Source organism: Ammospiza caudacuta, chromosome 26, assembly GCF_027887145.1.
Source record: "Ammospiza caudacuta isolate bAmmCau1 chromosome 26, bAmmCau1.pri, whole genome shotgun sequence".
In the NCBI taxonomy this organism is placed as follows: Eukaryota; Metazoa; Chordata; class Aves; order Passeriformes; family Passerellidae; genus Ammospiza; species Ammospiza caudacuta.
Genome location: NC_080618.1, coordinates 4785506 through 4807518, shown reverse-complemented (window position 1 = coordinate 4807518; position 22013 = coordinate 4785506). Strand labels below are relative to the sequence as shown.

Below are 22013 nucleotides of genomic sequence, written 5' to 3'. Positions count from 1 at the left end.
TCCCATGGGTCCCACCCTGTGCATCCCATCCCATCCCATGGATCCCATTGATCCCACCCCATCCTATCCCACTGATTCCATTCCATGGATCCTATCCTATCCTATCCTATCCTATCCCATCACATGGATCCCATCCCATGGATCCCATCCCATCCCACTGATCCATCTCATCCCATGGATCCCATGGATGCCATTGATCCCATTGATCCTATTGATTCAATTGATCCCATTGATCCCATCCCACTGACCCCATCCCATCCCATCCCATCGCACCCCATTGATCCCATGGGTTCCATCCCGAGTGAGGGAATCCAGCCTGCACCAGCTCATTTCCATTTCTCCTGGGTTCGTTTTTCCCACCACCCTCCCACTTCCCAATCTGAGTCAAACTTTTTGTGGGAAAGCAGCAATTCCAAGGGAAAGGGAGCAAATCCAGCCTGGAAAATGTTTAACTGAAACATCGCAGCGCTTGTGAAATCAATGGTGGCGTTTAGAAGCTGTCAAAACAACAAAAAAACTCTGCTTCAATCATTCTCTCTTTTTTATTTTATTTTTCTTTCTTTTTTGAAGCATTTCTTTATTTTTTAATTGTTCTTTATTTTTTATTTTTTTCCTTATTTTTTAAATTTTCTTTCTATTTTAATTTTTCCTTATTTTTTAATTTTAATTTTTCTCCTTTTTTAATTTTTAATTTTTTTATTTTAATTTTTTCCCCCCTTCTGGGAAAAAAAAAAATTCCCTGCCCTTGACAGGAATTTGTAAATTGTTTTAATTTGGAATGAAACCATAGGACCATGGAAGGAGGTGATGTTTAAGGTCCTGCCCAAGCCAAGCCATTCCCTGCTTTGCTATGCCCACATAAATTCAGGGTTTATTTTCTTTACACAAGGAGAAAAAAATCACTGAGGCCTGGATGTGCAAAAATGGAGGGGGGAGATGAGGTCAGATGGGGAAAAAATGCAAAAAAAATTGCCTGGGAAGGAAAATACAAAAAATAGCAGAAAAAAATACCCCAAAAATACAAAAAATATTGCCTGGGAAGGAAAAATATAAAAAAAATACAAAAAAAAATACAAAAATACATTGTCTTGGAAGGAAAAATACAAAAAATACAAAAAAAAAAAAAAAAAACACACCAAAACCACCCCATTGCTTGGGAAGTAAAAATTAAAAAAAAAAAAAAATTAAAAATACAAAGAAAACATTGCCTGGCATGGAAAAATAGAAAAAAATAATTTTAAAAATACCCAAAAAATCACCCGGGAAGGAAAAATGCAAAAAATAATAAAAAATACAACAAAATAATTGCCTTGGAGGGAAAAATACAAAAAACAACTAAAAAAATCGCCTTGGAAGGAAAAATACAAAAAAACCCGAACAAAAATAAAAATTAAAAATAAAAATACCAAATAAAAATAAAAATAAAAACAATAAAAAATTAATAATAATGATAATTATAGTGATAATGATGATGATGATGATGATGATGATGATAATAATAATAATAATAATAATAATAATAATAATAATAATAGTAATAAATGCCTTCGAAGGAAAAATACAAAAACAAAACACCAAAAAAATCCATTGCCTGGGAAAGAAAAGTACAAAAAATAATTTAAAAATACAAATAAACATTGCCTGGGAAGGAAAAACACAAAACCAAAGACAAAAAAACAATGCCTGGGAAGGAATAATACTTAAAAACAACTAAAAAATACCCCCAAAAATCACCTTGGAAGGAAAAATACCTCAAAAAATTACCAAAAAAATACCCCAAAAATACAAAATAATACAAAAACCCCAAAAACCACCAAACCCCATCAGCATTTCCTCCAGCCGTGGCTCCGGCGGGGTGCGGGGGAGGCTCCGCGGAGCCTTTGGGGACATCGCCGCTGTCGCTGTCGCCGCTGCGCGGTGTCCGCGCGTCCCCTCCGCGCCCAGCCCGGCCCGAGCCGCGCTGCCTCCGGCCGTGTCATGCCTTAAAATAGCAGCTCCTCCATCCGCCTCCCTCCCTCCCTCCCGCGGCAGCCAGACATGGCCGACCGGAGCTGATCCCGCTGCTCCCGCTCCTGCCGCGGCTCCCGGCGCTCGCCCAGGTACGCGCGGGGGGCCCGAACGCTGCCCGGGGGGAAAGCGAGGCGCGGAGCCTCCGCACGGCTCCCTGCGGCAGCCCACGGGAGGGGTTCTGCGTCCTGAGGGAGCGTTCGTGAATCCTCAACCCTCCCTGAACCCCTCGGGAGCGTTCCTGAATCCTGAACCATCCCTGAGCCCCTCGGGAGCGTTCCTGAATCCTGAACCATCCCTGAGCCCCTCGGGAGCGTTCCTGAATCCTGAACCATCCCTGAGCCCCTCGAGATTGTTCCTGAATCCTCAACCTGCCCTGAACCCCTTGGGATCATTCCTGTACCCCGTGGGATGATTCCTGAATCTTGAACCCTCCCTGCACCCCGTGGGATCATCCCTGCGCCCCTCGGGATCATTCCTGAATCCTGAACCCTCCCTGCACCCCACAGAATGATTCCTACCTCCCTTGGGATCATTCCTGCACCCCACAGGATCATTCCTGAATCCTGAGCCCCCCTGCACCCCACGGGATCATTCCTGAATCCTGAACCCTTCCTGCACCCCATGGGATCATTCCTGAATCCCTCGGGATCATTCCTGCACCCCACAGGATCATTCCTGAATCCTGAGCCCCCCTGCACCCCATGGGATCATTCCTGAATCCTGAACCCCTCTGCACTCCTCGGGATCATCCCTGCACCCCATGGGGTGATTCCTGAATCCTGAACCCTCCCTGAACCCCACAGAATGATTCTTAAATCCCATGGGACCATTCCTGCACCCCACCGGATCATCCCTGCACTGCTCAGGACCATTCCTGAATCCTGAACCCCCCTGCACCCCACAGAATGATTCCTGCATCCCACGGGACCGTTCCTGAATAATCCTGAACCCCCCTGAACCCCTCGGGATCATCCCTGCACCCCATGGGATCATTCCGGAATCATGAACCCCCCTGCACCCCACGGAATGATTCCTGCATCCCATGGGATCGTCCCTGCACCCCTCGGGACCATTCCTGAATCCCGAACCCTCTCCCTGCACCCCTCGGGATCATTCCTGAGTCCTGAGCCTTCCCTGCACCCCACAGAATGATTCCTACATCCCATGGGATCATTCCTGCACCCCACGGGACCATTCCTGAGTCCTGAACCCTCCTGCACCCCATGGGATCATTCCTGAATCCTGAACCCTCCTGCACCCCATGGGATCATTCCTGAATCCTGAACCCTCCTGCACCCCACAGGATCATTCCTGCACCCCATAGGACCATCCACCCCATCCCACGTCTCCATCCCCCCCATCCCCCAGCTCCATCCCCCCTATCCCACGGCTCCATGCCCCCCTCCCAGGGCTCCATCCACCCATCCCAGGGCTCCGTGCCCCCTCCCAGCCGGGCACAGGGCCCTGGCAGAGCGGGCGATCCCCGGTTCTGCCCCCAGCCCGGGGCCAGCCCTGCCCGTGCGGTGCCCGGAGCCTCTCCCGACCCTGGGGGGCTGCAGGGGGCTCGGGGGGCGGCTGGCAGCCCGGCCTGGGTGGGCACGGCTGGTTTTCCACGGCTGTTTTTCCACGGCTGGTTTTCCACGGCTGGTTTTCCACGGCTGGTTTTCCCATGCCTGTTTTTCCAGCCAGCTGTTTTTCCAGCCAGCTGTGGCCATTGCTGCAGCTGGAATTCCGCCCTCCCCGTGATCCAGCCGCTGATTCCGGGGCTGGGGACGCGCTGCCACCAAGGTCACCCAAGGGTTCCCGGAGCTCGGCCCTGCCCGGAGCTGTCCCAGCCAGGGTCAGAGCAGGAGGAGCCGGCCCTGGGGTGACGCCTGGGCAGGGCTGGCACACCCCTGGCACAGGGAAGGGACGTGGGGACATCCCTGGGCTCCCTCCGAGCTCCCCCTTGCCCTTGGCGCGTTTCTCTCTGTGTTGGCAAGACATGGCCGGAGGCTCTGGGGGCTCCTTCCTCCTCCTCCTCCTCCTCCTCGGCTGGCTGGAGCCCCGGGAATGTCACAGGAGGGACCGGGAATGTCACAAACGAGGGACCGGGAATGTCACAGAGGAGGGACCGGGAATGTCACAGACGAGGGACCGGGAATGTCACAAAGGAGGGACCGGGAATGTCATAGAGAAGGGACGGAGGAGGGACCGGGAATGTCACAGAGGAGGGACCAAGGTCTGCCCAGCCGGGCAGGGCAGCGAGGCTCAGGTCGGCCCCAAGGCAGCTCCAGGGCACCAGCACCGGTGTGAGAAGGAGAATTTGTCATTTCTCCTCCTGAGGGAGGGGCAGCAGCGCAGGGAGCACGAAAACGCCGCTCTGAGCACACCTGGCAGCGGGCAGGGCCCTTGCAGATGTGTGACAGCAGCGAATGATGCAGATCCGTGCCCTGCAGGAGCTGCTGGCTGAAAGCAGCTTGCTCATGCCTGCAGTTAACCCTTCCCAGCCCGGAGCAGCCCCGGGTGCTCCCAAGCGGCTGCAGGGCCGTGCCCGTGGAGGGTTAAATGTCATGGACATCTTTTTATGAAAAATCCTTTCCTTAGGAATTTTTCCTCCTGAGAAGCTGAGAGGCCTCAGGAACAAAATGTAAGCAATGGTTATCTGCTGCTGTGGAATGCAACAGGTGCATCTGGGATTGGTCTCATGGGGTTGTTTGGAATTAATGGCCTATCACAGTCAGCTGGCTCGGACAGAGAGTCTGAGCCACAAACCTTTGTTATCATTTGTGACCATGCTCACAGGGATGAGGGAAGGCTTAGGAGGGTCTTGGGATGAGGGAAGAGATGAGAATCTGACTCCATGTTTCAGAAGGCTTGATTTATTATTTTATTATATATATTACATTAAAACTATACTAAAAGAAGAGAAGACAGGATTTCATCAGAAGGCTGGCTAAGAATAGAAAAGGAAAGAATGATAACAAAGGTTTGTGGCTCGGACAGAGAGTCTGAGCCAGCTGACTGATTGGTCATTAATTAGAAACAACCACACGAGACCAATCACAGATGCACCTGTTGCATTCCACAGCAGCAGATAACAATTATTTACATTTTGTTCCTGAGGCCTCAGCTTCTCAGGAGGAAAAATTCCTAAGGAAAAGATTTTTCATAAAAAGATGTCTGCGACAATCATTCTTTCTTTTTCTATTCTCAGCCAGCCTCCTGATGAAATCCTTTCTTCTATTCTTGTAGTATAGTTTTAATATAATATATACCATAAAATAATAAATCAAGCCTTCTGAATCATGGAGTCAGATCCTCATCCCTTCCCTCAACCTCAGGCAGTGAACACAGTCACAGGTTAATGCTGCCCCGCAGGGTTTTGTGTCCCGGCCAGGCTGGTTGGTGCCGTGAGGAATCCTCCACCTGCTCCGGGCTTTTCCTGGTGCCGTGCCCAGCCCTGGCCGCCTTTCCTCGCCTCCCAGCGCGGGTTGGCAGTGCCAGCCCCGAGCTGGCAGCGTCCCCTGGCAGCAGAGCCACGGGAGGGGCTCCTGGGCAGGGCAGCGCCTGCCAAGGCGGCCTCAGCCCAAACCGCGGTGTCACTGTAGGACACAAAAGAACACAAACACACACCGCTGCTCTCAAGGTGGAGAAAAGGGAAATTTATTTTCTGATTCCAACATTTACAGTTTTCCAAAAGTGACAGTGGATTGGAGGGTGACAGTGCCACCTCTCCAATGACACTGGACAATCCATCAAAATTCTCCTCCTCCACAGAAGAAGGCGAAACAAGAAGTTATTTACAGAAAGTGTGTGAGAAAGTTCGCGACAAGAATGTCAGCATCAGAAGGCTTAGAAAACCTTAAAAAATAATATTAATAATTATTAATAATTATCATTATCATTAATTCCCCCTCTGCTCCCCGACAGGACCGTGGGTGGCAGCAGCAGCAGCAGTGACCCCCAGGCCCCCGTCCGGCCTCGCCGTGCCCTCCGGCATGCCTGGTGGGGCTGGGCAGCGCCCATGGCTTTCCTGTCCAGGCTCTACAGGAGCAGCAGCCGCTCCCCGAGCCGCGCCCCGCGGGACGAGCGCGGCGCCCACCCCATCCTCAGCGTCTTCGAGCTGGAGCGGCTGCTCTACACCGGCAAAACCGCCTGCAACCACGCCGACGAGGTGTGGCCTGGCCTCTACCTGGGCGACCAGTGAGTGTGGCCAGCGGCACGGGCTGGGGTGGTGTTGGCGGGGAGGAATGGTGAGGAGGACTCAGACCGCCAGGTTTTTACATCCAGCTCTCTCAAGCCAGGAACGTTTATCCAGGACAGCCTTTCCAGTGTTCTGGGATGCTTTTACTGGTCTGAAGTGTCCCCTGCCTGCTGTAGATGCTGTCCCTGCAGAGATTTAGCTGGGACAACTGAGGAAGGAGCTGAGAGGGCTGTGCAGGGATGGTGTCCATGGAGCCAGGGCTGTGAGATCACCATAAACCCAAAGACCTCAAAAATGTGCCAGGTTTTACATCCACCTCTCTCAGCCAGAAGCATTTACCCAGAACAGCCTTTCTACCATTCTGGAACACTTGTAGTGCTCTGAGGTGTCCCCTGCCTGCTGTGGCTGCTGTCCTTGCAGAGATTTAGCTGGGACAAAGGAGGAAGAGGCGTCAGAGCTGTGCAGGGAGGTCACAGATGGGTTGTCCGTGGAGCCAGGGCCATGAGATCGCCTTAAAGCCCAATAATCTCAAAAATCCGCCAGGTTTTTACATCCAGCTCCCTCATCCAAAAACATTTACCCAGAACAGCCTTTCCACCATGCTGGGACACTTATTCTGCTCTGAAGTGTCCCTCCTTGCTGTGCCTGCAGAGATCTAGATGGGACAAAGGAGGAAGGAGGTGGCAGGGAGGGTGTCCACAGAGCCAGGGCCATGAGAGTGGTACAAAACCCAATGATCTCAAAAATCTGCCAGGTTTTTACATCCAGCTCCCTCACCCAAAAACGTTTATCCAGAACAGCCTTTCCACCATGCTGGGACACTTTTAGTGCCCTGAGGTGTCCCTCCCTGCTGTTCTTGTAGAGATTTAGCTGGGCCAAAGGAGGAAGGAGCTGACGGGTCTGTGCAGGGAGGGTATCAACAGAGCCATGGCCGTGAGAGCGCTACAAAACCCAATGATCTCAAAAATCTGCCAGGTTTTGACATCCACCTCTCTTTAGCCAGAAACATTTATCCAGAACAGCCTTTCCACCATGCTGGGACACTTTTAGTGCTCTGAGGTGTCCCCTCCCTGCTGTCCCTGCAGAGACATCGCGTCCAACCGCCGCGAGCTGCTGCAGCTGCGCATCACCCACGTGCTGAACGCCTCCCACTGCCGCTGGCGCGGCGGCGCCGACTACTACGAGGGCACGGGCATCCGCTACCTGGGCATCGAGGCCCACGACTCGCCCTCCTTCGACATGAGCCCCTACTTCTACCCCGCCGCCGACTTCATCCACCAGGCCCTCAATGAAGGTGCCCCGAAGGGAAGGGGGAGGAGAAGGAGAAGGGATGGGGGAGAGAGGGGGTGGTGGTCTGGTGGTGGTTGTTTGTTAAGGGTCATGGGAAACAAAGGGGTTTTGAGGTTGGGATGGTGTCTCCTCATGGGGTCACCCTAATGGTGTGTCCTCGTGGGATGACCTTGATGGTGTCCCCTGGATGGGATCACCTCAATGGTGTCTCTTCATGGGATCAGTTTAATGATGTTTCCTCATGGGATAATCCCAATGGTGTCTCCTCATGGGATAACCCAAATGGTGTCTCCTCACGGGATAATCCCAATGGTGTCTCCTCATGGAATAACCCAAATGGTGTCTCCTCACGGGATAATCCCAATGGTGTTTCCTTGTGGGATCACCCCAATGGTGTCCCCTGGATGGGATCACCTCGATGGTGTCTCCTCATGGAATAATCCCAGTGGTGTCTCCTCATGGGATCACCTAGATGGTGTCCCCTAGATGGGATCACCTCAATGGTGTCCCCTCATGGGATGACCTTGGTGGTGTCCCCTGGATGTGACAACGCTGATAGTGTTTCCTCATGGGATCACCTCAATGGTGTCCCCTGCACGGGATCATCCCAGTGGTGTCCCCTCATGGGATAATCCCAATGATGTCTCCTCATGGCATCACCCTGATACTGTCCCCTCATGGGATGACCTTGGTGGTGTCGCCTGGATGAGAAACCCTGGTAGTGTTTCCTCATGGGATCACCCCAATGGTGTTTCCTTACGGGATCACCCCAATGATGTCTCCTCATGGGATAATCCAAATGGTCTCCTCTGGATGGGATCACCTTGATAGTGTCTCCTCGTGGGATCACTTCAATGATGTTTCCTCATGGGATAATCCCAACGGTGATCCCTCATGGGATAATCCCAATGGTGTCCCCTGGATGGGATCATCTCAATGCTGTCTCCTCATGGGATCACCTTAATGATGTTTCCTCATGGGATAATCCCAACGGTGATCCCTCATGGGATAATCCCAATGGTGTCTCCTCATGGGATCACTCCAATGGTGTCCCCTGGATGGGATCATCTCAATGGTGTCTCCCTATGGGATGACCTTGATGGTGTCTCTTCGATGGGATGACTTTGACGGTGTCCCCCCATGGGATCACCCCAATGGTGTCCCCTCATGGGATCATCTCAATTATGTCCCCTCATGGGCTGAAAATGTGGGATTCATGGGCTGAAAATGTGAGATTTCGGGGCTGAAAATGTGGGATGTTCCTGGCTGTGCCGTGACTCGGCCACCGTGTCCCCGCAGGGAGGATCCTCGTGCACTGTGCCGTCGGGGTCAGCAGGTCGGCCACCCTGGTCCTCGCCTACCTCATGATCCGCCACCACATGCCCCTGGTGGAAGCCATAAAGACGGTCAAGGACCACCGCGGCATCATCCCCAACCGCGGCTTCCTGCGCCAGCTGGTGGCCCTGGACAACGCCCTGCGCCTCCAGAGGAGCTCCTGAGGGGCTGCCACTGTGTGAGCTCTGCCCGTGGCTCCCCCACAAACCCCCCCAAGCTCGGGGGGTCCCCCATGGTCCAGCCCAGACCCTCCACCTGCACTCCTGGCCATGGTTTCCTTCCCAGCCCCACTTCACCGGCTGCTCCATCCCCGTGGCGTCCAGGGAGCCTCCAAGGCTTTGTTGTCCCCCCTGGCGTTTGTGTCCCCAGCTGCCAGGACAGCTCCGTGTCTGTGTTTGTGGTGATGTCAGGCGTGGTGTGCGGGTGTTTGGGTGTTCTCCGTGCCTCGTGCCACCCTGTGACAATAAAGGCAGAGCTAAGGAACGGCCTGGACATGCCTGGTGGGACTGGGGACAGCTCGGGGTGGCATCGGGCATGGGACTGGGGGACAGAGCGTCACCTGAGTGCTCGGGGTTGAGATGGACCCGAGAGCCCCCAAACTCTCAGGCCAGGGATCAAACCTGGGATCCTGCTCAGTGCCCAAACCTGGGATCCTGCTCAGTGCCTAAACCTGAGCCCCTGCCCAAAACCTGAGATCCCACCTAAACCCAAGATCCCACTCAGTGCCCAAACCTGAGGTCCTGCCCAAAACCTGAGATCCTGCTCAGTGCCTAAACTTCAGATTCTTCCAGAATCTCAGATCCTGCTCAGTGCCCAAACCTGAGCCCCTGCCCAAAACCTGAGATCCCACTCAGTGCCCAAACGCGAGATCCTGCTCAAATCTAAGATCCTGCCCAAGTCTGAGATCCTGATCAGTGCCCAAACCTGAGATCCCACCCAAATCTGAGATCGTGCCCAGACCTGAGATCCCACCTAAACCCAAAGATCCCACTCAGTGCCCAAACCTGAGATCCTGCTCAGCGCCCAAACCTGAGGTCCTGCCCAAACCTGAGATGCAGCTCAGTGCCCAAAGCTGAGATCCCACTCAAATATGAGATCCCACATGCACCGGGTGAGCGGACAGGGGTGAACCGGGATAACCCTCAGGACACGGGACAGGCTGGGGATGGAGCTGGGGTGAACCGGGATAACCCTCAGGACACGGGACAGGCCAGGGATGGAGCTGGGGTGAACCGGGATAATCCTGGGACTACGTTCCCTGTGCTCAGGGACAGGCTGAGATGAACCGGGATAACTCTCAGGACACAGGACAAGCTGGGGAAGGAGCTGGGATGACCTGGGATAACCCTCAGCACACGAGACAGACCGGGGACGCTGTCCCGGGATGCGCGGCCCCGTTTCGGGAGGGAACCCCCGTCCCCGCGGGTGCTCTGGGGACGGGGCTGAGCTCCCGGCTGGAATTTCCCGGGATTTCCCGATCCGTGCCGTTTCACACCCGCCCTCGGCCGCGGTCTCACCTCCCACAGCGGAGCTGCGCCGTCTGCCCGGAGGATTCTCGGCTGCAGGAGGAGCCGGGGGCGCTGCCGCGACAGCGCAGCTTCCACAGAGCGCGGAGAGCGGCCACTTCCCGGCGGGAATCCGCATTCCCGGATTTCTGCCAGCAGGAATTGCGCGAATTGCCGGTGGGAATCAGAATTCCCGAATTCCTGCCCGTATTTGCTGGGAATTCTCGGCGGGAATCAGCATTCCCACTTTCCTGCCCGCAGGTGGCTGCAATTCCCGGTGGGAATCGGCATTCCTGAATTCCTGCCCGCAGGAATTGCAGGAATTCCCGGTGGGTATCAGAATTCCGGAATTTCTGCCCGCAGGAATTGCAGGAATTCCCAGCAGGAATCCGCATTCCGGAATTTCTGCCCGCAGGAATTGCGGGAATTCCCAGCAGGAATCCGCATTCCGGAATTTCTGCCCGCAGGAATTGCAGGAATTCCCAGCAGGAATCCGCATTCCGGAATTTCTGCCCGCAGGAATTGCGGGAATTCCGGGCGGGAATCGGCATTCCCCAATTCCCGGTGGCATTCCCGCGTTCCTGCCCGCAGGGGGCTTGGGCTCTGTGCCAGCGTCTCTGAGCCCCCTGGCAGGGGTTCTGGCAATCCAGGACAGACAGAGGGATGTCCTGAATTCCGACAGGATTGTACAGTTTTGTGTCCAAAAAAATGATTAAAAGGATGATTTTTAACCCATCTGAGCTGTGGGTGCTATCAGGGGACCCCAGAGGGGTGCTGAGCCCCCAAGGAGGGGACACTGCTGGCTGTGACACTGTAACGTGGTGACAAGCTGCCCAAATACACCAAACTGCCCCCAAACTGTGCCCAAATCAGGGCAGGACCCCCCCCCCCCCGCCCCCGAATCTTCCCAATTTCCCTGCTTTCACACATCTGAGAGATGATGACATCAGTAGTGACATCACTGAACCCTCCAGGGCCGGCCACCCCCCATGCTGTGCCCACATCGGGGTGGACCCCCCAATTTGCCCATTCCCAGTGATTTTTGTCCCAGAGAATGTGACATCAGCAGTGACATCACAGAGAGCCCAGGGGCTGAGCACATCCCCCTTAATCTGCTAATTTCCACCGATTATTGACACGGGGAGGAGATGACGCGGCAGTGACATCACAGAGCCAATCACCAGGCACTTACACGCCGAGGGGATGACATCAGCAGTGACGTCATACACCCCATAACACCCTCCTAGCTATTGAATTTTGCGGTTTTGACATAAGGGAATGACGTAGCAGTGGTGTCACAGAGCCAATCACCAGGCACTTACACACCAAGGAGATTACGTCAGCAGTGATATCACACACCCCATAACATCCTCCTAACTATTGAATTTCACTTGTTTTAATATGTGGGAATGATGTCAGCAGTGACATCATGCAACCCATAACATCCTCCTTGCTATTGAATTTCGCTGGTTTTGATGTAAGGGAATGATGTCAGTGACAGCAGTGACATCACAAACCCGGTTTCCAGCCACTTCACACAGCACACAGATGACATCACCCACAACACGTCTGCAGCTCAAAAACAATTCTGTTCTTAACACACGTGGTAAAAATGACGTCATGGCGACGTCAGGACCCCCCGGCGGTCAGATGGGACTGTGCCATGTCGTAACGCAGGGCGCACACGTCACGCAGCCGCGTGCCACTCCCATTCATCATTTCCATGAACCGGAAGGATCGCCAACACGGCCGCCGGGCCCGAACCTAGCGCCGCTCTACTGCTCTGCCGGTCACGGCGACATTACTGTCCCTCAGCTCTCCCCGGTTTTTCAATTATCCCCTCTGAGCCGTTCTTCTAATACCTCTCGTTCCCGGATTTTTCGCTTCGCACCGTCGCACGGCCGCCCTGCCTCTCTCCACAGTCTGAAATTAGCTATGCTAATTTATGCACGTAAAACCACGCCCGCTCCGCCGTCGGCTTTACGGCAAGCGGGAGGTTTTGCGACAGTTCCCGTGCGTGGTGCGGGTGGCGGCGGCGCCGCCGTGACGGGACCGGGGGTGCTCGGGGGTCTCTGAGGGATCCCGGGGTGCTCGGGGGGTTTGTGAGGGATCCTGGGGGTCTGCGAGGGGATCGTGGGGTGCTCGAGGTGTCTGTGAGGGGATCCCGAGGTGCTCAGGGGTCTTTGAGGGATCTCGGGGGTCTCTGAGAGATCCTGGGGATGCTCGGGGGTCTGTGAGGTATCCAGGGGGTGCTCGGGGGTCTCTGAGGGATCCCGAGAGTCTCTGAGGGAGTCCCCCGGGTGCTCGGAGGTCTCTGAGGGATCCCGGGGATGCTCGGGGGTCTCTGGGGTGTTCTGGATGTGTCTCGGGGGTCTCTGAGGTTTTCCGGGGGTGTCCCGGGGTTCCCTCTCCCCGCAGTTCGCCGCTGCCCCCATCGATGTGTCCCTAGCGGGGTTCCGGGGCGGGCCGGTCCCGCGGTTCCCGTGTGAGGCCATGGCCGGCACCGGCACCAGCACCACCCGCAGCCCGAGCCCGGAGCGGGGCCCCGGCGCTCCCTCGGCCGAGCAGGCGCTGCTGCGGGCCGGGCAGGCGCTCTGCGAGCGGCCCGGGGCGCTGCGGGAGCTGGGCGCGCTGCTGGAGGCGGCGGACCCGAGCTGGCTGCGGGGCTCGGCGGGCTCTGCGGCTCTGGCCCGGCTGGCGGCGGCGCTGGGCGGGCTGGCGGCTCCGCCACGCCGGGAGCAGGACGGGGCCGAGCCGCCCGGCCGGGACACGGCGTTAGCGGCCGTGGCGGAGCGGGCAGAGCGCGTTGGCGCCGCGTTCCTGCTGCTCCTGCAGAAGCTGGAAGATGCCCCGAGCCAGGAGTCGCCGGTGAAGCCCATCCCGAAACGGGTGCTGGGACACGCGTTCATCTTTGCTGTCACACACAAAGAGGAGAGGCCCTGGACCACAGCGAGGAGTCGGGCGGTGGCTCAGGAGGTGCTGGAGCGGCTGCTCCGGGCTGCGGGCTGCGCGTCCGTGGAGGAATTCCTGCAGGGAAAGGAGGGAGATGAGGATGGAAGATTCGGAGAAGTGATGGGGATCCTGAAGCAGGAGTTAACCAAGTGAGTGAGGAGCAGAGTGGTTGGAGGGTCTCTGTGGGAAGTACTGGGAAATTTGACACTCAAGAGATGATAAGTATGAAACCAGGAGCTTTCCAAATGGAAGGTGTCGGGATCTTTGCTGGTCAGAGTGACCTCGAGAAATGTTCCAAAGTCTCTTTTCCCAGCCCGGCGTTTGAAGAAGGAGTCTGGGCTCTTCATTTCTTGGTCTCAAGGTTGTTTATTGTATCTTATCTGTAAAATTCTTTCTCCTGCCCTGCCGAGGTCTGTCCAGCAGGACAGTTCCAGTCACTCTGCCTGCCCCCAGGGCGGTGTTATGTCTTTATACTAAAAACTACATGTACAATATCTACAATAACTTTCCAAAACCTATCACCTGTGTTAGACAGTGAGCTTCTACTCTAAACCAATCCAAAAGTGCCACCATCACAGCAGGAGATGGAGGCCAAGAAGAAGAAGGAGAAAGGCTGGACATGCCCAGATTCTTCCATCTTGCCTCCTGAGCCCCCATACCAAAACCCCTAAAATCTACTTTTCCACCCCATGATAACTTCACTAATATTCTATTTAAACTGTTGGAGCTTGCTGATCTTTATATAAGGTTGATAATTTGCTCCATGGATCATCATTAAACCCACACAGGCATTTTGGGCTCTGTGCTGGGGTCTCTGAGCCCCCTGGCATCCCTGGCAGAGGGATGTCCTGGCTCCTGACAGGAACGTGTTGGGGGATGATTGTCAGGGTTTGCTGCCAGGTGAGAGCCTCAAGTGGAAGGAAAACGAGCCCTGTGAGTTCCCTGAGCTGTCCCTGTCTCTCCAGAGACACCTGGAAGCGTAACCCAGCCTCCAAGGATGTGTTCTCCTGGTCCCTACTCCGTGTCGGCCGGCCCTGGCTGTGCCCGCACCTGGAGCGGGTCCTGCCGCCCGCGCTGCTCCTCTCCGACGACTTCCAGGAGGAGAACAAAGTGCTGGGCGTGCGCTGCCTGCACCACATCGTCCTCAACGTGGTGAGCGAGGGCGTGGAGCCCCCTGGGGCTGTGTGTGAAGGGAGGGGCAAGCACGGGATGTCCTGAGCTGGGAGGGACCCGCAGGGATCCGAGTCCCAGCCCTGGCCCTGCACAAACCCCCAAAAATCTCATCCATGAATGTTTCCTGGAGCTCCGGCAGCCTCGAGGCTGTTCCTGTTCCCTGGGCAGTGCCCAGCACCTCGAGACTGTGCCCAGAGCCTGGGCAGTGCCCAGCACCCTGTGGGGAAAGAACCTGTCCCCAAAATCCGGCCTGACACAGCTCCAGCTGTGGGTCAGGTTCCTGACTTCTCTTCCTGGTGAATGGCAGGGTTCAACCTGCATTTCCTGCAGTTCCCCAAACTCTGGGAAGGCCATGGCAGGGTTCAACCTGCATTTCCTGCAGTTCCCCAAACTCTGGGAAGGCCATGGCAGGGTTCAACCTGCATTTCCTGCAGTTCCCCAAACTCTGGGAAGGCCATGGCAGGGTTTAACCTGCATTTCCTGCAGTTCCCCAGACTCTGGGAAGGCCATGGCAGGGCCTGCATTTCCTCACACCTTCTAGGCTTTGGGAAGGCCATGACAGGGTTTAACCTGCATTTCCTCACACTTCCCAGGCTTTGGGAAGTTTAACCTGCATTTCCTGCAGTTCCTCACACTCCCCAGGCTTTAGGAAGGCCATGGCAGAGTTTAACCTGCATTTCTTGCATTTCCCCAGACTCTGGGAAGGCCATGGCAGGATTTCAGCTGCATTTCCTGCAGTTCTCACACTCCCCAGGCTTTGGGAAGGCCATGGCAAATTTAACCTGCATTTCCTCACACTCCTTCAGGCTTTGGAAAGTTTAACCTGCATTTCCAGCACTTCCTCACACCTCCCAGACTCTGGGAAGGCCATGGCAGGGTTTAACCTGCATTTCTTGCATTTCCCCAGGCTCTAGGAAGGTCATGGCAGGGTTTAACCTGCATTTCTTGCATTTCCCCAGGCTCTGGGAAGGCCATGGCAGGATTTCAGCTGCATTTCCAGCACTTCCTCACACTCCCCAGGCTTTGGGAAGGCCAAGGCAAATTTAACCTGCATTTCTTCACACTCCTCCAGGCTTTGGAAAGTTTAACCTGCATTTCCAGCACTTCCTCACACCTCCCAGACTTTGGGAAGGCCATGGCAGGGTTTAACCTGCATTTCTTGCATTTCCCCAGGCTCTAGGAAGGCCATGGCAGGGTTTAACCTGCATTTCTTGCATTTCCCCAAACTCTGGGAAGGCCATGGCAGGGTTTAACCTGCATTTCCAGCAGTTCCTTACTCTCCTCAGGCTTTAGGAAGGCCATGGCAGAGTTTAACCTGCATTTCTTGCATTTCCCCAGACTCTGGGAAGGCCATGGCAGGATTTCAGCTGCATTTCCTGCAGTTCTCACACTCCCCAGGCTTTGGGAAGGCCAAGGCAAATTTAACCTGCATTTCCTCACACTCCTCCAGGCTTTGGGAAGTTTAACCTGCATTTCCAGCACTTCCTCACACCTCCCAGGCTTTGGGAATGCCATGGCAAATTTAACCTGTGTTTCCCCACACTCCTGCAGGCTTTGGGAAGTTTAACCTGCATTTCCTGCAGTTTCTCAGACTCTGGGAAGGCCATGGCAGGGTTTAACCTGCATTTCCTGCAGTTCCTCACTGGGTTTAGCTCCCTGTGCTGCCCAGGAGTGACGTGCTGCTCTCTGTTGTCGCAGCCAGGAGCGGATCTGTGCCAGTTCAACAGGGCCCAGGTGGTTTTCCACGCCCTCTACAACCACCTGTACTCACGGGAGGCTCCTCTCATCCAGGTAGGACGGCGTTGCCCTGGGTTTTGGGGTGCCCTGGGGTGCAGGGAGCCCCTCAGGTTGAGGCAGGAGGCTGAGCCTGTTCTTGTCACCAGGAGAGCACCACAGAGGGAGGAGCTGTTCCCTCCTGCCCCATTCCAGGTGGGCAGGGAGCAGCTGTGAAGCTCAGTGGATGCCCACGGGGTTGGGATTTTTTGTGTTTCGGAGAGAACGGGAGCTCAGAGTCCCCACTGTCCCCAAACCAGGCGGTGCTGCTGTGCCTGCTGGACCTGCTGCCCGTGCTGGAGCGGTGCCAGCGGCGCCAGGGCCAGGGCAGAGCCAGCTCCAGCTCCCCCTGGCACCAGGTGCTGCAGCTGCTGCTGGCACACATGGAGGCCGAGCACCGGCTGGCGCTGCGCAGGGTCTACGCAGGGACACTGCCTGCCTTTGTCACCAGGTGAGACACAGGGGACACCTGCACACCTGTCTGAGGGGTGGGAGCTGCACCTGGGGCTGTGCCCACCTTCCTGAGGGGTGGGAGCTGCACCTGGGGCCGTGCCCACCTTCCTGAGGGGTGGGAGCTGCACCTGGGGCTGTGCCCACCTGTCTGAGGGGTGGGAGCTGCACCTGGGGCCGTGCTCGCCTCCCTGAGGGGTGGGAGCTGCACCTGGGGTTCTGCACATCTTCCTGAGGGGTGGGAGCTGCACTTTGGGCCGTGCCCACCTCCCTGAGGGGTGGGAGCTGCACCTGGGGCCGTGCCCACCTGTCTGAGGGGTGGGAGCTGCACCTGGGGCCGTGCCCACCTTCCTGAGGGGTGGGAGCTGCACCTGGGGCCGTGCTCGCCTCCCTGAGGGGTGGGAGCTGCACTTTGGGCCGTGCCCACCTCCCTGAGGGGATGGGAGCACAGGGATGGGACCTGGGCTTGGTGTCCAAGGGTTGGATCCCTCCTCAGGATGTGTTTTTGGGATCCAGGGGATCTGTCCTCCCCACTTAGGGTGTTTTTGGGATCCAGGGGATTTATTATCCATCCTCAGGGTTTGTTCTAGGAATCCAAGGGCATGCTTTCTCCTCAGGGTGTATTTTTGGGATCCAAGGGATCTGTCCTCCTCACTCAGGGTCTGTTTTTGGGATCCAAGGGATCGATCCTCCTCACTCAGGATGTATTTTTGGGATCCAGGGGATCTATCCTCCCTCCTCAGGTTATGTTTTTGGGATCCAGGGGATCGATCCTCCTCACTCAGGGTGTATTTTTGGGATCCAAGGGATCTGTCCTCCTCACTCAGGGTCTGTTTTTGGGATCCAACAGATCTGACCTCCCTCCATGTTTATGGGATCCAGGGGGTCAATCCTCCCCCCTAAGGCTCTTTTTGGGATCCAAGGGCTCCTCAGAGTGTGTTTTTGGGATCCAGGGGATCAATCCTCCCCCCTCAGGGTCTGTTTTTGGGATCAAAGGCTATGCTTTCTCCTCAGGCTGTTTTTGGGATCCAAGGGTTCTGTCCTCCCCCCTCAAGGTGTGTTTTTGGGACCCAGGGGATCTATTCCCCCTCCTCAGAGCGTTTTTGGGACCCAGGTAATCTATTCGCCCTCCTCAGGCTGTATTTTTAGGACCCAGGGGATCTATTCCCCCTCCTCAGAGCGTTTTTGGGATCCAGGAGATCTGTCCTCCCCCCTCAAGGTGTGTTTTTAGGACCCAGGGGATCTATTCCCCCTCCTCAGAGCGTTTTTGGGATCCAGGAGATCTGTCCTCCCCCCTCAGGGTGTGTTTTTGGGATCCAAGGTTATGCTGTCTCCTCAGGGTGTGTATTTGGGATCCAAGCGATCTATCCTCCCTCCTCAGGCTGTTTTTGGGATTATGGGGATCTATCCCTCCCTCCTCAGGGTGTGTTTGTGCCCCCAGACTCGGCATCCTCATCGTGAGGCACCTGAGGAGGCTGGAACGAGTCATCCTGGGCTACCTGGAGGTGTCTGATGGCCCTGGGGAAGAGGCCAGGCTGGGAATCCTGCAAACCCTGCAGTGCACCATAGAGCACGCCTGGCCCAGGTACCAGAACAGCTCTGCTGCCATGAGTGGCTCATTCCTGTCCTGAATCTTCCCACTTTGAAACCCAAAGTTACTTTTTCTTGAGGAAAAGCCCTGAAATAATTTCATTCCTGTCCTGCCATGAATGTTTCATTCCTATGTTCCTACTTTAAGACCCAAAGTTTGTTGGTTTTTTTTGAGGAAAAGCCCTGAAATAATTTCATTCCTGTCCTGACATGAATGCTTCATTCCTATCCTGAATGTTCCCACTTTAAGACCCAAAGTTATTTTTTCTTGAGAAAAAGCCCTGAAATCATTTCATTCCTGTCCTGCCATGAATGTTTCATTCCTATGTTCCCACTTTAAGACCCAAAGTTTTTTTTTTTTTTTTGAGGAAAATCCCTGAAATCATTTCATTCTTGTCCTGACATTAATGTTTCATTTTTATCCTGAATCTTTCCACTTTAATGAGAAAAAGCCCTGAAATCATTTCATTCCTGTCCTGCCATGAATGGCTCATTGCTATCATGAATATTCCCACTTTAAGACCCAAAGTTACTTTTTCTTGAGGAAAAGCTCTGAAATAATTTCATTCCTGTCCTGCCATGAATGGCTCATTCCTATGTTCCCACTTTAAGACCCAAAGTTTTTTTTTTTTTTTGAGGAAAAGCCCTGAAATAATTTCATTCCTGTCCTGCCATGAATGGCTCATTGCTATCATGAATATTCCCACTTTAAGACCCAAAGTTATTTTTTCTTGAGAAAAATCCCTGAAATCATTTCATTCCTGTCCTGACATGAATGTTTCATTCTTATCCTGAATCTTTCCACTTTAATGAGAAAAAGCCCTGAAATAATTTCATTCCTGTCCTGCCATGAATGGCTCATTCCTATGTTCCCACTTTAAGACCCAAAGTTATTTTTTCTTGAGAAAAAGCCCTGAAATCATTTCATTCCTGTCCTGGCATGAATGGTTCATTCTTATCCTGAACGTTCCCACTTTGAAACCCAAAGTTATTTTTTCTTGAGAAAAATCCCTGAAATCATTTCATTCCTGTCTTGACATGAATGTTTCATTGCTATCCTGCATCTTCCCACTTTGAAACCCAAAGTTAGTTTTTCTTGAGAAAAATCCCTGAAATCATTTCATTCCTGTCCTGACATGAATGTTTCATTCCTATCCTGAATCTTCCTACTTTGAAACCCAAAGTTACTTTTTCTTGAGGAAAAGCCGTGAAATCATTTCATTCCTGTCCTGACATGAATGCTTCATTCCTATGTTCCCACTTTAAAACCCAAACTTACTTTTTCTTGAGGAAAAGCCCTGAAATCCTAAAGGAAATTTGTCCCACTGGCATTACTGAAAAACCTGGCTCCAAAATTAAGCTGGCTCCTCATTTTTGACCCAACTTGTGCATAAATTAAACCAGCATGGAGTAAACAAACCCCGTGCTGTGGGCTGGGCTGGGCAGTGCCAGCATCCCCAGGTTCCTGCCTGTCTGGGGCTGTCCTGGCAGCAATCACAGAATCACAGAAGTTCAAGACTGGAAGAGACCTATAAGATCATCAAGTCCAGCCGATGTTCCAACTGTTCACTAGATCATGGCAGCAAGTGCCACATCCAGTCTTTTTTTGAATTCTTCAAGGGATGATGACTCCACCACCTCAATCCTGCCCCAGAGCAGCCCCCGCTGTGCTGTCCCTGCCCTGGGGAGGTTTGGGATGAGGTTTGGGCTGAGCTGTTTCCCTTGCAGGATGCCCTGCAGGCTCCCTGTGCTGCTCAAGGCCCTGCTGAGGCTGCTCTGGGACGTTCACAGCGAGCGGGGCCCGACCCCCGAGCCCGTCAGGGCTGCCCTGCTGCAGGAGGGCACCCAGTGCCTCATCCTGCTGGACCGCTGCTGCCAGGGCCGGGTCAAGGTGGGTCAGGGCTCCTTGGGGGTGCCAGGGCTTCCTGGGGGTGCCAGGACCAGGTCAAGGTGGGTCAGGGCTCCTTGGGGGTGCCAGGGCTCCTTGGGGGCTGCCAGGGCCAGGTCAAGGTGGGTCAGGGCTCCTTGGGGGTGCCAGGGCTCCTTGGGGGCTGCCAGGGCCGGGTCAAGGTGGGTCAGGGCTTCCTGGGGGTGCCAGGGCCAGGTCAAGGTGGGTCAGGGCTCCTTGGGGGTGCCAGGGCTTCCTGGGGGTGCCAGGACCAGGTCAAGGTGGGTCAGGGCTCCTTGGGGGTGCCAGGGCTCCTTGGGGGCTGCCAGGGCCAGGTCAAGGTGGGTCAGGGCTCCTTGGGGGTGCCAGGGCCGGGTCAAGGTGGGTCAGGGCTTCCTGGGGGTGCCAGGGCCGGGTCAAGGTGGGTCAGGGCTCCTTGGGGGTGCCAGGGGTTCCTGGGGGTGCCAGGGCCGGGTCAAGGTGGGTCAGGGCTCCTTGGGGGTGCCAGGGGTTCCTGGGGGTGCCAGGGCCGGGTCAAGGTGGGTCAGGGCTCCTTGGGGGTGCCAGGGGTTCCTGGGGGTGCCAGGGCCGGGTCAAGGTGGGTCAGGGCTCCTTGGGGGTGCCAGGGCTCCTTGGGGGCTGCCAGGGCCAGGTCATGGTGGGTCAGGGCTTCCTGGGGGTGCCAGGGCCGGGTCAAGGTGGGTCAGGGCTCCTTGGGGGTGCCAGGGGTTCCTGGGGGTACCAGGGCCGGGTCAAGGTGAGCCAGGGCTCTCTGCTGGCTGCCAGGGCTCCTTGGTGGTTCTCAGGGCTCCTTGGTGGCTCTCAGGGCTCCTTGGTGGCTGCCAGGGCCAGGTCAAGGTGAGCCAGGGCTCCTTGGTGGCTTCCAGGCCTCCTTGGTGGCTGCCAGGGCCAGGTGAAGGTGAGTCAGGGCTCCTTGGTGGCTCTCAGGGTTCCCTGGGAGCTGCCAGGGCTACCTGGGGGCTCTCAGGGCCAGGTCAACGTGAGTCAGAGCTCCTTGGTGGCTGCCAGGCCTCCTTGGGCACTGCCAGGGCCAGGTGAAGGTGGGTCAGGGCTCCCTGGTGGCTCTCAGAGCTCCTCGGTGGCTTCCAGGGTTCCCTGGTGGCTGCCAGGCCCCTCTCCCCCCTGAGCCCAGCAGGATTTCGGATCCCCCCTCCCCTCCCCAGTGCTGAGTGACTCGGTGGCTGTTGATGGGCTCGGTGTGGGCTGGGCAGGGTGGGTGACACCATCAGTGTCACAGGGCACTGCAATGCTGCTCTGCTCCCTGCAGGTGCTGCTGGCAGGGCTGCACAGCAGCTGTGAGGAGAACAGGCTGCAGGAGTGCTTCAGGAAGGTGCAGGAGAGCACCTGAGGTGCCTGAGAGCTCCTGACACTGCTCAGCCCCTTTTGTACAATAAAAATGTTGTGTTTATTTAAAGTTCTGTCGTTCTTGTCCCATGCTCACCTTCCCCAGGGGTGGGAGCTGCACCTGGGGCACTGCCCACCTTCCTGAGGGGGGACAGGGGCACCTGGGGCACTGCCCACTTTCCCAAGGGGGCACAGGGGCACCTGGGGCACTGCCCACCTTCCTGAGGGGGTGGGAGCTGCACCTGGGGCACTGCCCACCTTCCTGAGGGGGGACAGGGGCACCTGGGGCACTGCCCACCTTCCTGAGGGGGTGGGAGCACAGGGATGGGCCCCAGGTTTGGTACCCAAGGGTTGGTTTGGGCACTGTGCCAGGGCACTGCCAGTGCTGCTCTGTGCCCTGCAGGTGCAGGAGAGCACCTGACACTGCTCAGCCCCTTTTGTACAATAAAATTCCTGTTTTTATTTAAAGTTCTGTCGTTCTTGTCCCACCTCAGCC

At 55.3% G+C, this 22013-nt stretch overlaps 2 protein-coding genes and 1 non-coding gene across 3 annotated transcripts; 2 read left to right on the top strand and 1 right to left on the bottom strand.

The window, feature by feature from the left end:
• The first annotated feature begins 2028 nt into the window (after window positions 1-2028).
• DUSP26 (dual specificity phosphatase 26) lies at window positions 2029-9290 on the top strand. Its single transcript, XM_058820250.1, has 4 exons — window positions 2029-2099; window positions 5923-6195; window positions 7282-7490; window positions 8786-9290. Exons 2-4 carry the CDS (start codon window positions 6017-6019, stop codon window positions 8983-8985), a joined length of 588 nt encoding a protein of 195 aa, XP_058676233.1. The 5' UTR covers window positions 2029-2099; window positions 5923-6016; the 3' UTR covers window positions 8986-9290.
• Window positions 9291-11970: 2680 nt separating this feature from the next.
• Window positions 11971-12064, bottom strand: LOC131568340 (small nucleolar RNA U13). Its single transcript, XR_009275723.1, has one exon. It is a non-coding gene; the product is annotated as a small nucleolar RNA U13 (small nucleolar RNA).
• Window positions 12065-12819: 755 nt separating this feature from the next.
• On the top strand, window positions 12820-21548 carry TTI2 (TELO2 interacting protein 2). The gene is made up of 7 exons (XM_058820077.1): window positions 12820-13427; window positions 14244-14430; window positions 16150-16242; window positions 16485-16675; window positions 18116-18259; window positions 19993-20155; window positions 21441-21548. The coding sequence occupies exons 1-7, from the start codon at window positions 12820-12822 to the stop codon at window positions 21519-21521; spliced, it is 1467 nt and encodes a 488-aa protein (XP_058676060.1). The 3' UTR covers window positions 21522-21548.
• Window positions 21549-22013: the final 465 nt, after the last annotated feature.